The sequence below is a fragment of the Pleuronectes platessa genome, chromosome 7 (assembly GCF_947347685.1).
Source record: "Pleuronectes platessa chromosome 7, fPlePla1.1, whole genome shotgun sequence".
Classification (NCBI taxonomy): domain Eukaryota; kingdom Metazoa; phylum Chordata; class Actinopteri; order Pleuronectiformes; family Pleuronectidae; genus Pleuronectes; species Pleuronectes platessa.
This window is the reverse complement of record NC_070632.1, coordinates 25,663,180-25,680,006: the sequence shown is the minus strand read 5'-3', so window position 1 is coordinate 25,680,006 and position 16,827 is coordinate 25,663,180. Positions and strand designations below refer to the sequence as shown.

General features: G+C 43.0%; 1 protein-coding gene across 2 annotated transcripts in view; it reads left to right on the top strand.

The window, feature by feature from the left end:
- Positions 1 to 16,827, top strand: part of met (MET proto-oncogene, receptor tyrosine kinase) — a 68,851-nt gene that overhangs the window by 18,713 nt on the left and 33,311 nt on the right. For both annotated transcript variants that reach the window (XM_053426327.1, XM_053426326.1), the window contains exons 3-9: positions 5,518 to 5,721; positions 11,771 to 11,899; positions 12,482 to 12,655; positions 13,772 to 13,929; positions 14,481 to 14,595; positions 15,390 to 15,526; positions 16,319 to 16,483. In XM_053426327.1, the coding sequence (XP_053282302.1) occupies positions 5,518 to 5,721; positions 11,771 to 11,899; positions 12,482 to 12,655; positions 13,772 to 13,929; positions 14,481 to 14,595; positions 15,390 to 15,526; positions 16,319 to 16,483 (1,082 nt within the window). The remainder of the gene's footprint in view (positions 1 to 5,517; positions 5,722 to 11,770; positions 11,900 to 12,481; positions 12,656 to 13,771; positions 13,930 to 14,480; positions 14,596 to 15,389; positions 15,527 to 16,318; positions 16,484 to 16,827) is intronic.

The window sequence follows — 16,827 nt, the reverse complement described above, 5'->3', positions numbered from 1 at the left end:
CTATGTGTAACAGTAAGAATGTATTAAGGAGTTGACCTGTCTAATCCCTCTGATCTACAGAGCACAACTTCAGCTACTGTGTCAGTCTGACCAAAATGTGGATTGCTGGCTCAATGCTGGAAAGCTTGTCTTAAGAATGTGCCGCTGCTGTTAAGGAGAAGTGGGATCAAAGAGGTTCTCAGGCCCCTGATCGGCCAAACTCACGCTTCAGCTCGTACCCCTGTTTGAATCACATACATGTAAACTCTGAGCAAAAAGTGTTGATACGTGAAGAAAAAGACGTTATCGTCATGTAATGATGCAATCGGCCCGCACAGTCTTCTCAATGATAATATTTCTCCAAGTGGAGGCAGAGGAGAAAGAGGACGTGGACGTCATTCACTCACATTCATAGAGTTAAGGTGATTTAGTGGTGCTCAGAGGCTGCATTGTTCCTGTAGTTCCTTTGTGGGGGGAGCATAGGGAGCTCACACACATAATGATACAGTGTGCATGCGTGTGTGTGTCAGTGTTTGTAAGGAAATAGCAAAAAACAGAGAGGAAGGTATTTGGCCAAGAGAAGAATTGAAGGCGATGAGGAGAATAGGTGGGCAAAAGGGCAACACTTAGCCGAGCTCTGTTTGGAGGAAAGGGGGAGAGACTTAGGGGCGTATGATACTTTATTTAACATTTTCATGGAACAATATGGTTTTATTTTCAGTATCTGGCCTGAACAAGAGAACATCTCCTACTGGTGATGCATGAGGGGAGGAGCTGGAAATACATTTAGCAGATGAAAGTGTTTGAGGAATAAAAAAGGAACTTTTATCGTTTAGTAATTTTAGACAGTTGAGGATTATGGGCAGGGCATCATTGTGGGAGACGAATACAAATAAAAGGAAGCAGTGGAGGGATGTTCTCTTCCCAAGTCCTCCCTGGTAAAAATGTTCTTAATGCGGCCTCTGATCTTTTGAGTAAAGAACATGGGTCAACGATGGTTAAGGATGGGCAACTTAAATATCTTTGGTTAAGAGAAGACTCCACGCTGCTTGGTGCACTTCATTTGTGTCTAGAAAGTGAGGAAAAGTGAGGAAAACCAAATCAGTGTAGCAGACAACACTGATCCCCTTGAGGATTCACCGCGAAATACTCACCGCCAGTGATTGGGTGTGTCGATGATGTTACCAACATGCGACAGACACAGAAATGAAAAACACAAAATAGATAAAAACTATTTGATGATGAAAAAGGCATTTTTTTGAACGCATCTGAGCGGAGAATCTCCTGTTGCATTGTTCATGTGCGAAAGGTAAACCCTGGAGAAACGTTCTTCAGAGTTCATGTCTGAAAACGGCTATTTGCAGAAACCTGAAAATGACATTTGTGGTTGAAAAGTTGAATACTTACTATAGTTTTGCAGAGCTTTTAAAAGTCTACTTTCAACTGTACATGTATTTAACTCTGCATTCATTCAGCAGTTGCCTTGCAGTCTCAGTTGCTGACAATTGTGGTGGAGTTTGATGATGGCTGTATGAAGGAGGATCCTTCGGAAACCAGACATTTGTTTCAAAACCTCCACTTTCTTCTGCATGATGACTGTTATATCCAGAACAGTGTCAGCTTGGAAAACGTTCATACATGACAAATAAATAAATGAAGCCAGTGTCCTGTTTTTCGAGTGGCCATTATTTGTAGATACAATGTAGTCGCAAGGCAACACAGGAAATGGGGAGTTGACTAAATGTTGTTCTGAAATCATCGGTGTATCTGAAAGAGCACAGCTTCCTCGATGGCAAGCATCTGCAAACTAATCAATGATTTCATGTATCCCCACAGTAATTTGTTATCTACATATTACCACCAGCAGGATCTCTAATTTTGACTGAAATCTCCTTGTCTTCAGTTGGGCCTGTTTATGTGTGAAGCCACTTTCCACCCGTGGCCGTGTCCACCTCAGGGCCCCATTATAAACAAAGCTGGCGTCTGGCGGGCCACTCGAGGGCGAGGCCAGCTGCACTGTGAGGGGCCGGGGTCTGTCTTTGCCTTATTGTCAGCTTGTCTCACTCCCCTTTAACTGTCCCCAAAACCCTGACAGTCCCATGCAGCCACGCACACACACACATACACAAACACACACGCACACACAAACACATGCAAACATTAACACATGACTGCATGTGGCTCTGCAGCCAACTGTGTGCTTACATACACACACACACACACATCATGGCTATTAACTACTCAGAGTCAGGTTGCAGAGTAACGTGCACCCTGAGCCCAGGTGGAGTACTGTAATGTGTAACATTACGGTAACAATGCACTCCCCCCTCAGCACATTCACACGCGCAGGCATGTGCTCACGTATGGGTTCTACGTGTTCTGCGCTCCACATTCCTTCGCATGTCACTTTCTCTAAGAAATGCATTTGCACACACCCCAACGACAACCGAACCTCTCCGCTGTCTGGAGCCCACAATTGCACAAGCTATACCGAGGTCAAAGGTGTGTTATTCCAGTGAGAGTGCCAGCTGAGCGGCCAACGACAAGACTGACCCCACACGCTTGTGCATGTGTGCATGTCTTCCAACTCAGGCTAAGCTTCTGCAGCAGAATGTGTATTTTTGTACAACAGCAAGAGCGCCTTTACTCTATTCTTTGCACAGCGCTGTTTGTGTCCAAATCCTCTTCTGCCAGTAACCCAGTCCACAGTTTATAAGTCAGGCCTTAGGTTGTCTATTCACACAAGACCCAGGGGCCACAGTGAGAGTATGGAAACAACATTAAGCCACGCAGATCATCTTTCATCCCCTTCTTGAGTCTCCTGAGCAGTGCTGGGGGGTTTAGGAGCTGCGCGACACAGAAACTCTATCGCCATGCCGTTGTTTTTAGGGGACAATAGCTGCTAGTTAAGTATGGGGCCATAGGTGTGTGATATCTCGCATATCTGCCCCACGGTGCCTGTTCTACGGCCGAGAGACACGCTCACAAAACGACTTGAAAGATGTAGAACATCAGGCGCACTTGCCAACATCATAAATCTTCCGAGAGCTTAAAGTTTGGAAAACACGAAACATCGGTTTCAGGTTCAACCTTAACCTTAAATCACAGAATTGTAAAATATAAAACTGCACACGTATATGTTGTGACATCTGTCAGGATTACATACAGATTAGCTCTTTGATGAGTATGTAATAGGCTCAACAGGATCTCCTGTTGTTTAAAAGAGACTAAAATTATTTTAAACGACTTGTTTGCTTCGTCCTACAACTCAGATGAACACTGCCCCCCACCCTACAAGCTTATTTTCATCCTTGCCAGACAAATGTCGTTCTTTTCTACTTGCATGAAATCTTTCTATGAAAATCTTGTGTGTGAGTGTCAGTGTGACGTCTTCTTAAACTCTCTGTCTCCATGCCAAGAAGCAGCCAAGGATAACAGAAACAGAGCTTCAAACAAAGCCCGTCAAAATAGCCCTTCCACTGTCCAATTTCAATGCCTTGATCCTAACAAATACCTCGGCAAAGGCAGCATATGAATGCCCCCCCAAGACCTTTCCAGTTCTCCCTCCCATCGTCCTGCTCCGATTCAACAAACACCCCAAAGTAATGTTTGTTTGCTCTGAAAATAATCAGGCCAAGGACTGTTTTCTGAGCCGCGTGGCATAATCTCTGCAGTGATGATGCCTCTATCTGCTCCAGTTTTAAGAAGTGAGCAGAGTTTTGGCAGATTCACGTGTTTTTCACATCTGCTCAGTGCTAGGCATCCCGTCCTGATTCCGCTAAGTTAGGAACAAGCATATGATAAACACAAATCATGCATAAACATACAAAGTTGTCCACGTCAGAGGCAAACTGTTCATCATGTTTGAGGAAAAGGAGATGATCCTTCTTCCTTAGCTCTCAGAATTGAACCCTATCTTCATCCAACTCTAAATCACCTTCAGTATCAAACTGTCATTCCTCATATGCTCTGAACTGTTCTTCCTGTCTTTAACACTCAGTAGTTAGGTGCAGATTAACTGGTTGCACCACCCTTTTCTGCGTCTGGCATAAAACATCCAACCTTTCTGCAAGCTGTCAATTTCCCCCACATTACTGTGGCCATCGTTCTTGAGGATTTTTAATTTAATTAAGGTTTGTTTCTGTGTGCTGCTTGACACTTCCCCAGGTTATTCTGCCTTCCTCCGCTTCCCCCTTCGCGTGGGCTTGTTTGTCTCAGCTATGTGACGTCACAGAGAGACTTCACTAATTTATTTGCCCCACCAGTGTTCTCTTTATCTTCAAAGCTTGCCTTTGAGATCACCGTAAACAAACGATGTGGCATGTTTCTTCCAGAGCGCTTATAATGGCCTGGTGACCCAGCCAGTTCCTTTAGAGTGCAGTGAGAGGATCATGAATCTATAAATGATTAAAACCAATTTAGTTGGATGCATTAAGATGACTTTTTACTCTGTAAGTCACAACAGAAGGTTAAAGCTAATGTCAAAACCTGTTGATGACCAAACTCCTCGGTGGGGCACCGAAATCGTCCACCAGTCGTCATAATCGTTCTACCTGCGATCACCCTGCCTCTTGTGACTCCACTGAAGAGGTCATCATCCACTGAAGCTGAGAAAACAACAAAAAGCTCAGGTCCGGTCAAGCGACCAGGTCAAGGACCTTAAGAGCCACAAGAGGCCCCACCACCGTCTGGGCCATTAATAATTAATGAAACCTGAGGCCGGGACAGGCGACCATGACTAAACACAAAAAGAGTGAGAGGGCAGGGCCGGGTAGTGAGTGGAGAGAGAGAAAGCTGGGATATTGATAGAGAAAAGCCCTGGCTGCAGCCTGTGCTTTCACTGTATGCTCCAAAGGCTCCAGACACAACAATCTGCACAGCTCAGCGACGTTTGAAAACCAAAGAAGGAGGGAGCTGGTGTGGCAGGGTTTGATTTTAAACTCCGAGAGAGGAGATGGGAGTAGAGAGAGAGGAGGGTGGGTGAAAGGAGGAACAAGTGGGGCGGCCCAGTGGGAGAGAGAAAAATGAGTTAATGGAATGAAAAACAGCATGAAGATCTCATTGCTGTTTCCCATGAAACCCGGCCATCCACAGACTCCAACTCAACAAAGCATGTACTTGCCCTAGAGGTGCTATCACGCCGAGACCTCCATTACGAGCATGGCCTGATGAAAGAGAAGCTCAGAGGGGGCTTAGGAGGTTTGGCTCTTAACCCTCCCCCATCAGACCAGATATGAAAGAACTACAACATGATATTATGTAATGACGACTCGTTATGGGAGCAATCTGTGTTGACAAAATTACCCAATCATACTTGAAAATCATCCCAGAAAGTACCATGTTTAATCTAATTTCTGTGGTTATCAGTTGTTTTATCTGTTTACTCCAGATTTTTGGCCTCATGCAAGTTTGAATTTGAAGTCCACTTCACAGGGTGTTAAAAATGCCCCCGATGATTTTACCATCATGCGTTGTTCTCACTTTGCATTTTCTTACTTTCTTTATCTTCTCTCCCTGGTGCTTGTGGTGTCTTTGCAGAGTTCCTCTGACGACTGCGACCCACATGAGGGAATTCACGAAGGGAAGGAGGGCAAGTACCGTCTGCAGGTGACCCAGTTCTTCCAAAGGTTGGAGTACTGGCACAAAGAGCTCACCAACACCTTGGTTACCTCTATAAATGTGGTGCCAGTGCAGGGCCGGGCAGTGGCGTACCTGGGCACCGCCGATGGACGCCACATACAGGTAAACAAGCCATCTCTTACTCTTCTTTACAGTTTACACCATTAAACGTCTAGAAGGAACTCAATTTGCATTTAAATCACTTGCAGTAAGGCATAAACAGAGACCCCTGAGGCTGCAGTGACCAGTGCAGTTCCCCTCCGTCATTGTTCATGTAAATGTGGCAGGATGTCGGTACGTGACGAGTGAAAGCGTCTGCAGGAGACACAACAAAAGAGTCAGCTGCAGGTGCCCCTGCTAGGAGCAACCTAGGGGGAAATTATGACCAAACACCAGGACTGTTTTGTGTTTGCACAATTTGCTTTCCTTTGACCTATGCTCAGTGATCCGCCTAACAGCCCACGTTCCTGTCAGCCATCTGAGCAAACACAGTCCGCTTTGCCGATCGATGCACTGACCCTAAGTGGATTCCAGCGTCCAGGTTGTTTGTTTGCAGCTTTGAAAATCTAATACTCGACCCGTCACAACTGCTTCGCTATTAGGGGCTTTAGAATAATTTGAATTAATATTGGACAGGGGCTAGCTAGAGGCTATGTTTGTGTACTGTCCATCTTGGCGAATGGACCGTTTGAGAGAATACAAGGCTGACATGAAGCCTCAAGAATCATGCAGACATTTCAAACCTAAATTACTCACAGGAGGCATTAACTGAAGGATCCACATGCATTTAAATTAACATGAACACATTCACATAAAATGCGAAGCAACTCAGCCATAACAATTGCACAGGTATTTGTCTCTACACACGAGAGTAGACAGATAGAAGAAATGTAAATCCTCTGCCTTCTTCCATTTTTCCTCTTCCTATGCTTTTCCATACGCTTTTTACATCATCATATTCTTCCTTGATTACAGTATATATCAGATCACTGTCTGAAGCTGGACTTTAAGTTTACCTACTAATTGGGCGGCTGTGGCTGAGGGGTAGAGTGGTCGTCCTCCGACCTGAAGGTCGGCGGTTTGATCCCCAGTCTGACCCATCTGCATGCCGAAGTGTCCTTGGGCAAGATGCTGAACCCCGAATGGACCCCCCATAGAATAACAAAGTGCTGCGAATAGATGCACTGTATGAATGTGTGTGTGAATGGGTGAATGTAAAACTGTACTGTAAAGCGCTTTGAGTGGTCATCAAGACTAGAAAAGCGCTATATAAATACAAAACCAAACCATTTACTAACCCATTAGCTTGATGAGGGGTCTCTCTTCCTTCTAGCATTGTTTTGCTTCCAAATAATCATGTATTTGATTGTTTGCAGTTCAATTTTATATAGACCCAAGAGAGTGTATTGTTGATTGCGATCACAACAACATCCTGCAGTGGGTCTTTACTCACTGCGGCTGAGTTACTGAAAGTGACTTTTACAGTTTCAGAAAGAAAATAGCTGCAACCAGCATCAGCACAGACCACGAAAACAGCCCATTCCAAACCGACATGTTTAGAACAGACACTGCTCTAGGTAACACAAGACAATAGTCATCTGTTCTCTGTCAAGGTTCAGTTACAATTCAAGGGAAAGCAATCGATCACAATTGAGAATTGATTATTTATTTAAAATTGAAGCACAGTATGCAGTGTCAACCATCACATAATTAGCCAAGCTTTTTTCTTTTTATTACTATACAGTGGTGCCTTTCCCTCCTTTATCATGTGGTGTTTTACATTACTGTATGCATTGGTTTCAGTAAAGTGCATTGCAACCGTGCATTGTCGAAGAAGAAACTATGGGGAATGGAATGAGACACAAAAGTAAAAGCTGAATTACCTCACGTGTTATTGAAACAAAAGAATGAAAAGACGTGCGTGGAAAACAAACTGCAAGAGAGACGTGGAAAGAGGGGCCGACAGCTGCATGGAAGAGGGGGGGTTGGGTGCAGGAAGGTGGTGCTGGTGGTGCGAGGGGGCTTACAAGCTGAACGGCACGTTAATGGTGAACGGCGGGCTTCGCTGACACGTTCCCTCGCACGGTATTTTCTACTCGCCGAGTGTCCAGTGCAGCTGTTGCTGTGCGTTTATCTACCATAACCCCCCCCCTCCTTGCCACCGAACCCCCACCCCTGCCGTCCTTGTGTTCGTTTTGTTTTTTTGTGAGTTGGCTGAACTGGCTGAAGTTCATTGTTTTTAGCTGAAGGGTTTTAGAGGGTCTACAGAGGGGACCAGCTGTCCTATGCTGCAAAACCCTGCGTGTCCTCAAGTAATTATGTCCTGATAGTCTTATTTTCACAAAGAGTGTGACTTAATAAATGTTGACCTATGTTGATTCTAAAAAATGGAAATAGTGCTTGAATCTTGAAACCGGGAAGATTCTGGCAGGTGTCTGTCCTAGAATTGATCTAAAAAATGATTTGTACGCGTTGATTTGCATTTGAGAAAAAATACTAGTGGAACAATCAGTAATTGTGTTTAGTCACTGATTTTAAAAGCAACGTCCTCCTCTCCACAAAGCATTTATGAATGGCTCAGCACAACAATGTTGGATTGTGTCTCTTAAAGGACCCATCGTATGCCCATTTTACCACAGTTGATATGGTTCCTTGGGGTCTTAATGAAATGTCTGTAGCATATTTTGGTCAAAATACCACAAGGATTATTTAAAACAGCACCTTTTTACCCTGTCTAAAACAGCCCTCCTCAGATTGACCTGTTTTGAGGTGATGATGGTGGGGGGTGGCCCAAGGCCATGTAGCGAGACTCCCTACATGGGCATGGTTGGAACATGACATATTTTTTGGTCGTAATCCCATTCGACGCACTCTAGCGTACCGTTTCTGACATAGAGGAACCACAACAAATCTCAGGAGTTGTTTTTTTCCAGAGTTTTTGGGACGGTAGACATGCCAGATACCCAAATTAACGTGTAGAAGCACTACAAAAGTGGAATTTTCATAATATGTCCCCTTTAAGTCTTATTGTCGAGGCCTTATTAACAATAGAAAGCAGTAAGAGCTTTGTTTTGTTCAAAATAAGAAAAAGAAAAGAAGTTGAAAATTAAAGAGAACTGCTTGTGTCTGCAATGTGTTGTTCCCTTTCCCTGCCCTTATTTTACTGGTCGTGCATTTGAACTGACGACCCTCCGGCCACCTGCTCTCTCTGTCCAAAGCCAAGCAACAAGCAGAATAGGTGAGGGGTGGCAGTCTTTGCTGTGGCAGGTCCCTTCATTGTTAGTGGGAAAAAAAGAGCTTGTCAACTTTTCATGTATTCCAGTTTCCTGGTCTCTCCCAGCGGACGAGGCAAGAGGGAACAGGGACTAGAGGCAGTGAAAGAAACAGAGCGCTGTTCAACCCGATGGACTCAATTCTGGCTCAGGAAGTGTTTCCCTCGGCTTCAGTTGGCCCACTGTGGGAATCACACAGTGGCCGTGTTTATGGGCCAAACTTCCCCCCGCCTGCTTAATACAATAAGCTGTAATATACACTGCTATTACCTCCAGAGAGATGCCTGTTGTATGGCCTCGTCCCGGAGGAAAGCCACCCATTATACTCGACGTTACAAAGCTAACGTTGATCATGAGGCTCAAACAGTGGGAGGCATGACTCTGGAAGACAAGGCATGGCTGAGGGTGAAGGTCGAGGGCAAGCGGTGGACCGGCCGAGCTAGCAAATCAGATTTAAAGTTACAATGCGGAGTGTTTTAGTCATTTATTGGATGCTCTGACACGCATAAGGGGAAGAAAAAAAAGTGCAATAAATCACCCAATACTGCCGGGGGGAGATGTTTGAACATAAACACACAGTTACTACATGTCCCGGCAATTTGCTCCACCCTGACACGGCAGAGAGATTATGAGTGGACTATCTGTGTGTGTCCATACTGTATCCGTTTGTGTCCGGGTGTGTGCGTGTGTGTGTGACAGTGGCAACAGTATAATTTAAGCCACTTCATATAACTGAAGCAGACACACACCCCATTAGTAGACGCTGTACTCTTCCGTTTGCTCTCATGCCTGTAATTGCAGCATAAACACAAATGATAAATGTGTGAGCGTGTGTGTGTGTGTGTGTGTATGTGTGTGTGTGTGTGTGTGTGTGTGTTTTTGTGTGTGTTTGTGTGTGTGTTTGTGTGTGTGTGTTCCTGTCACAGTACACAGTGTTTCTGCTGACGGATGCATCTTTTTGTTCTTTGCTCCTAAACCAGTCTGTCATCTCTCTCAAACCCCATCATTTGTGTTGGATGTTGACAGATTGAACGTTTCTCAAAGTTACTGGATCAAAAAGGCTATTTACTGCTTATTAGTACAAATAGATTGATGTTCATTTGACATATAATGATATAATGTTCTTTGAGACAAGACAGATTTGTGATGGATTCCAGACTCATTTTATAGCTTTAAAATTGCATGCAACCCAATATGTACTCAGATTTGGTGTACTGAAATTGTATCTGCAGGCTCACACAAAGACTCTGGATCATATTTCCTCACCAACTCCCAGTCAGTGTTTTTAGGTGGTGCGGTGCCAAAAGAGCTTGTAGACGTCTTCCACCTCCTCCGTCCTGGAGGTTTGCTTTGTGTTTCCCTTTCATTCACTGTGTGTATCGATGAACAACACTGTGAAGCGTTCCAAATAAACATGGCAACACTGCAAAACATTTTAACAGGAGTCCTCCTCTGACCTGTGTGCTAGAAGCTTTAATGGAGAAAGCTTTGGGGTTGGGCATTGTATTCTTTAATTTAATTATATGGTACCTTGAGCAACAGATTTATTTGATGTTTCCATTTCCATTTTATGAAAATGTTGGTTGTATGCACAAGACATACTGGCTTGTTTATGGACAAATATAGATTCAGTTCCCAGTGTAGGGTAATATGCACACAATTTTATAATAATCATATTTTAAATAAAGAGACGATAATGTTCATATCAGTCAATATTGACTCGTTGCTGACACTTACTTTATCTGTCCTTGACTATTCTTTAGTCTCCTACATGCATTCCTCTGCCCTGCATCTTCACATGCTTAACACAGCCTATGTTGCTTCCCTGAGATTCATAACAAATTGTAAAGCTCTGACTCATCACAGTGAGTTATACTCTTGGGAATGATGGCCTGCTCCGGCCACCAGTAGCTAGCTCTGTAATTGGTATACCTTTACATAAAAGGGGAGTCTGGGCCTGCTCCCATGTTATTTGTGTGCCTGCATGTTGCAGATATGTACAGGGCGTTCCCCTTTGCAGTCCCAGAACTTCTTTTTACTCGCTGTTTCAAATGTCCACACAATGATAGGAAAGGGCGCTTTCTTACTCTGCACCTGTGACATTGAATATGTTGCAGAAGAACTAAAATCTCAGCGAATATATCTCACTGAAGGCCTTTAAAACCAGAAGGAAAGAACTGGAGGCATATTCTATAAGATGTAGCCGTTTTTTTTAACACAGCTGCTACCTCTGCCAGGTCGCCCTTGAGAAGGAGATTCTTAATTTCAACTGGACCATCATGGTTAATTAAAGGTTAATTGGAAATATTGATAATTATCAGGATAATTGTTATATTTGTTAAGTTTAATGATAGATTTTGGTTCTTGAGTGAGGGTTCGTTTTATTTGTTTTAACATTTTATTGCGATAGTGATTGATAGTATTTTACTGTCGAGCTTCAGGTTGTATATGTTGATAAAAACAAAGGTCTGAAAACACAACTCTCGTCACTCTGGTATTATTCGTTTTTTCTTTGGCATCTTATTCAGAATAGATTATGTTTGAAAGCAGTTATATGGGTTACTAGAATTTCTACGTATGTGTGTTGTCTTTGAAGATGTTTTTTATAGTGACTCATCAATTTTTTGCCAAAAGTTTACATTAGAAATTAAGGGTTGTTTGCCAAAAATTCGATGTTTGAGTTGTCTGTTTTAAAGCTTATGTTTTGAACCATACTCTGATTTTGGCTCAAACCATTTATACGTTTGTTGATTGACAAGTTTGCTCAAGTGGTTCTAATGAGAGTGTTGTTATATCTTGTAATAGGATCAATCTCTTATCTTCTTCTTGAGTTATGATATGACACTATTGTTTCATGAATGATTCCAAGACGATTCCAATGGCGTGTCCTCCCCCCTCAGGTGCTGTTCTCACGATTTGCCTCCCCCCATGTCAACATCCGCCTGGACTCCAGACCTGTCTCCTCCAGTGTGGTACTGCTGGACGCCAACCACTCAGAGGGAGCCATGCTAATAGCCACGGGAAACAAGGTAGGATTGTACCCACAAACATTAACAACTCAAATACACCAATGGTTCTTACGGTTTTAAGACACAAAAGTAATCATTCTGTGTACATTTTGCCCTGTGGTCAACACTAAATTCCTCGTTAACATAACAAGAGCAAAACACTTGGGGCAGGGCTGAGTGATTTAAGAGAATATTGGGCCTCATACACCAATATCTTCTTAAGAAGTTTTTCTAAGAAAAACTCTGCGTCACACATTTTTAAACAATTCAATGCATTTATAATATACACTGAAACTTGTTTTTTTAAGAGACCAATGATAAACTGTTACGGTAAGTTAAATATTATTAAACAACAGTAGAATTAAAAGTGAATAACACAATAACTGATTAACTTACACAAGCATTTCACTGTGTAAGAGTGCTCTTCAGTGTGTGTAGATTATTTTCAAACATAAGAACAAATCTCAGTTAAAAAAACATTGGGGAATCTCGAAAGAAGAAATGTATTCTTAAGAACGGTTGGATAATGAGGTCCATTGTTCAAAGACTCCATGTCTTTCTTACATTTAAAGGACCACATTCAGATTTTTTCCCTCCTCTTAGATCACCAAGGTCCCTCTGATTGGCCCCGGCTGTGGTCAGTTGACCACCTGTACTTCCTGCTTGCTGTCGTCCAGGGTGACTGATTGTGGCTGGTGTAACGGACGCTGCAGCAGAGCCGACCAGTGTCCCCGATCCATCTGGACACAACAATACTGTACACCAGTCATCACTAAGGTAACCAACATGACTCGTCGGTCATGGTGACGATCAGGGCCATTTACGGTCACATTTATTGAATTCACCACATTCCACTGACATGAGAACAGAAAACACAACATGATGGCAACACTTCAACATATCAATTCTATATTGTTCAGGCCGCTGCTGTTTCAACACTGTGTCAAAAACCGGGTGCTGAAAACAAGCTGTGTAACCTTTGCTACTTCCTGCTGACTCAGTTTGCTTGGACACCTATCATGTGATCCAACACCTCTCCCTCCAAAAGCAGAACGATCCTGTTGAACCTGGTATCTGTATGTTTGCTCTGAGTTTGATATTTGTGAAGCACCTCCTGAAAACAGCAGACCCACTGTCCTTTTGAACACCAAGCTGACGCTGTGAGACTGCACTTAGCTCAGCGTGGACATGATGTTTAATGTAGCTGGTCCACTGTCGCCGCTGAGATAACCCCAGAACTGCTGCTGCTCCTTTGACTGCATCAAAAAGGGAGAACAAAATTAAACCAAACTACACCTTCCTCTGGGACCTTTAAAAAGAGCTGTCACTCACCAACTTAAATCTAATTCAATAATTTACACAACCCTTGGACTTGTAGGAGAGTGTGGATTTTTCAGTGAGGGGGTTTTAGGGTTGAAGGTTGGAAGAAAAGAACGGATGTCCAACTTTTTGTCTACATTAATATCAGTGTTGTTGATTTTGGAATTTAGCAGAACATAATTTCATTGCGTAAATAAATAAAGGTGGATTACATATTCATTTTTATACAAAAACAAGTCTTCAACTCAATGGCATCCATCAGAAAAACATGATCAGATCATACAAGTTCAAAGATCTTTGCAATAGCAGACGGAAGAAGAAGTGAAACACTGTGGGAAAAAACTGACCTGAAATGTTAACCCTGTCCTGAAAGAAAAAAAGAAATACACTCATTGACAGCAGGCAGTGGGAGGCTGTGTAGCAACCAATCAACATCATCATTCAACAGTTTTTTGGCAGTCGGAGTTATAGAGCCTGTATATAAATCTATGTCCAACAAGGTTGGATACTGAGCTTCATTATATTATTATTTAATGAGTCGACCTAATAAAATGCTCCTCATGTCTACATTAGTTTTTTCCAACATCTGGGCCAAGACGAGGATCTACAGTGGTCACTATTTGCGGGAACCACTTTGGCTTCGACAAGACGGAGAGCTTCAAGGCCTCGTTGGTGACGGTGGAGGTGGCGGGAGCTCCCTGCAGACTGCCCAGACAAGACCACATCAACAGGTGTGTTTGTGTGTGTGTGTGTGTGTTGCATATACATTTACAAAACAACACTGTTCCTGCACAGTATCTGAAAAGCCACCTTTGAGAGTCAGGGAGAGAGACAGAGTGTGCATTAAGTGGTGGATGTTTATGAGATGAAGGGACCAGTATGCTGGCGTCCACAGCATGTTTAATAGGGGTTATTGTGTTGAAGGAAGAATGTTAAGAACCCTCTCCCTCCCCTAACTGCTCCAGCAGCGTGCCACACTCAGCACATGACTCTCCTAACTGAAAGATTGCTGGGAAAAAATCGCTGCAACCAGACTTTCCACTTTCCCCAAAACCACTGAGGCCACGTCCCATTCAAAATGGCCCTTTTGCTACAAACAACCTTGTCATACATTTTTGAGAGAAAAAATGAAAAAAACACTCCCACATGAAGATAGATCACCTCTTTGTGCATTCCTGCAGGGCAGTGGATGATCATTGAATTAGTGTAAATGCATGGTGGTTGTTGCAGGGTATAATGCCTGGTTTGTATGTCATATTGGGGGGTTGTGCTTCTTGTTTAGGTGGACTGAGATGCAGTGTCACCCGGTGTTAAGTGGGAACTTCACCCTGTCAGGACACACAGTGAAGGTCAGCACTGGCAACATGGTAGCCAAGATGGAAGGCTTCACCTTTGTGGTAAGAAATGGGTTTTTCCTTAATTTTGGTTGCACTCTGTGGAATATTGTCACCGAGCTACTGTTTCCACAAACATCTTCACACTTACATGTCCATTGAAAGGTGCCCGAGAAAATACTGTGCAGAGTTCTGTGCGATTTGGACATATTTCAATACTAGTTCAACCAGGGCTTTGTAGCAGTCATTGAACTGCAGCAGTAATCGGTTACTGGGTCAAAAAACTTAGCAAAATCAGTTTTATTTTATTAAAAAAAACTGACTGTAAATCCTGATGGCAGATATACCAGTTAGGATGAAGGTAACGGTTTCCCACTTCACTCTGCACCATATACTGTTTTAAAAAAACTCACACAACATCCAGCACTGAAAAACAAAAAAAATTTAGGGTATATTTTAGAGCAGTTTGAGGAGGGCTCACTAATGACAAGGACTAATTCTGAAGTAGCTCAGGAGCATCAACATAAGACAACAGAACAGACAGGTTGTGTAACAGGCTCTGCACTATCATTTTTTAATAGAAGGGGAATTTCTTGAATTTCTATCATGACATGTCTGATAAAAAATAATAGACATATATATATAGAGCCGTATTGACATTAACATTAATCTTTTACCTCACCTGAGCATGATTGTTTGATGAGTTTATGTTTATGTTTCAAACTTTCACTTTTTCAAACTTGCGGACAATTTTAACAGAGAATGTTCCTTTGAACAAACAAAACAATGTAAGCGAAACACTAGGATCTTAACATCAGACTGAGTTAGTCAAACTGTGTGGTGGTCTGTGTATCCAGGACCCGGTGATCCACGAAATCTTCCCAACGTTTGGGCCAAAGTCCGGAAACACCATGCTGACAATCAGAGGAGCTTTCCTCGACACTGGAACCAAACAAGAGGTGACTGTTGGGAAAACAGTGTGTAAAATCCAGAGGTCAGTTCAGATCAGTCTTCATTTACCTCTCTTCATCTTTAGTGCATTTTCACTGATCAAAAAAACCACTGACACCCACACCAAATCTGGTATTTGTCTGCAATATGAATGTATTCACTCCCGTTTCTAATGACTCTGCAGTAAACACAGGTTGTATCTGCTCCTGCCCAGCAGTAATTGAAACATGGCACCAGGGTGAAAAGTCGAATCTCTTCTTTTTCATTTAGGCAGTCTAAATGCTGTTGTTGTAACTCTTATGGTGCAACATCATTTATATCCTGGGAACAACATGCAACAGCAATTTTTGTTCTTCCGTCTGTTCCTGGTTCTACTTGTAATGTCTCTTCTCTTTCATCTTGGCTCTTTTAATTTTCTTCAACCTTTTTTCGGGTAAGCTCTTCAAATAACGTTGACAGATCAAGTGGCTTATTTTCTTTATCTTTCTTTTTGGCTTCTGTGGAATTGGCGAGCTTGTGCTGTCCTAGTTTTTTTTATTACACAATGATAAATTTGCTAAGACGTTACTGTGATTTTATAGAGACTGTTTTTGCCTGTGAGCCAGAAAACTGGTTAAAAGGTCAAATATTTATCTTTCACTCACTATTTTTCTCTCTCTTCCTTCTTCCGTCCCTTTTCCTGCTCAAGCTTGACTTATTAGGACTTATGTGAGAGAAATGCATGAATGGCGGCTTGGACAATGGACCCCGCTGTACAATCTGACACAACAATATGTCCTCTGTGTTTACTCACTTCCCTTAACCCCTGACCCTCACTCTAACCTCTCGCCACCAGCCTGTCGTCTACCATGCTGACCTGCAAAACTCCCCCCCATGCTGTCCCATCCGAGCAACCCGTGAAGTTGACAGTGGACTCAGTGGAGGTCCAGGCCCCTGTGATGTTCACCTACAACCAAGACCCCATCATTAACAGCATCCAGCCGTCTCGCTCCTTCGTCAGGTTAGACCTCTTCCCTGTTTTTCAGTCTAAATTTTGAGGTGGTTTACAGGAATGTTTTGGCAATCACTCAATATCAGCTTGACTTACTTCATCCAAATCAGAGGTGTTGCATCTTTCCACACCTAGAGGAGGTACAGTATAAGAGCAGGAAAGCGTGGGTGAATTAGAGTCACTGAATATCAGTGAATGGTCCGGACAGATTAATGCTTCACTTTTAAAGAAGGAGAGAACAAATGGGAGGGGAGGAGAGGCTAATCGGCTAACGCTAACAGCAGGTCACTCCCAGTGGGAATCTAACATGACTCTTGTCTCATGGTAACCCTAACACACATTCTCATCCCCCT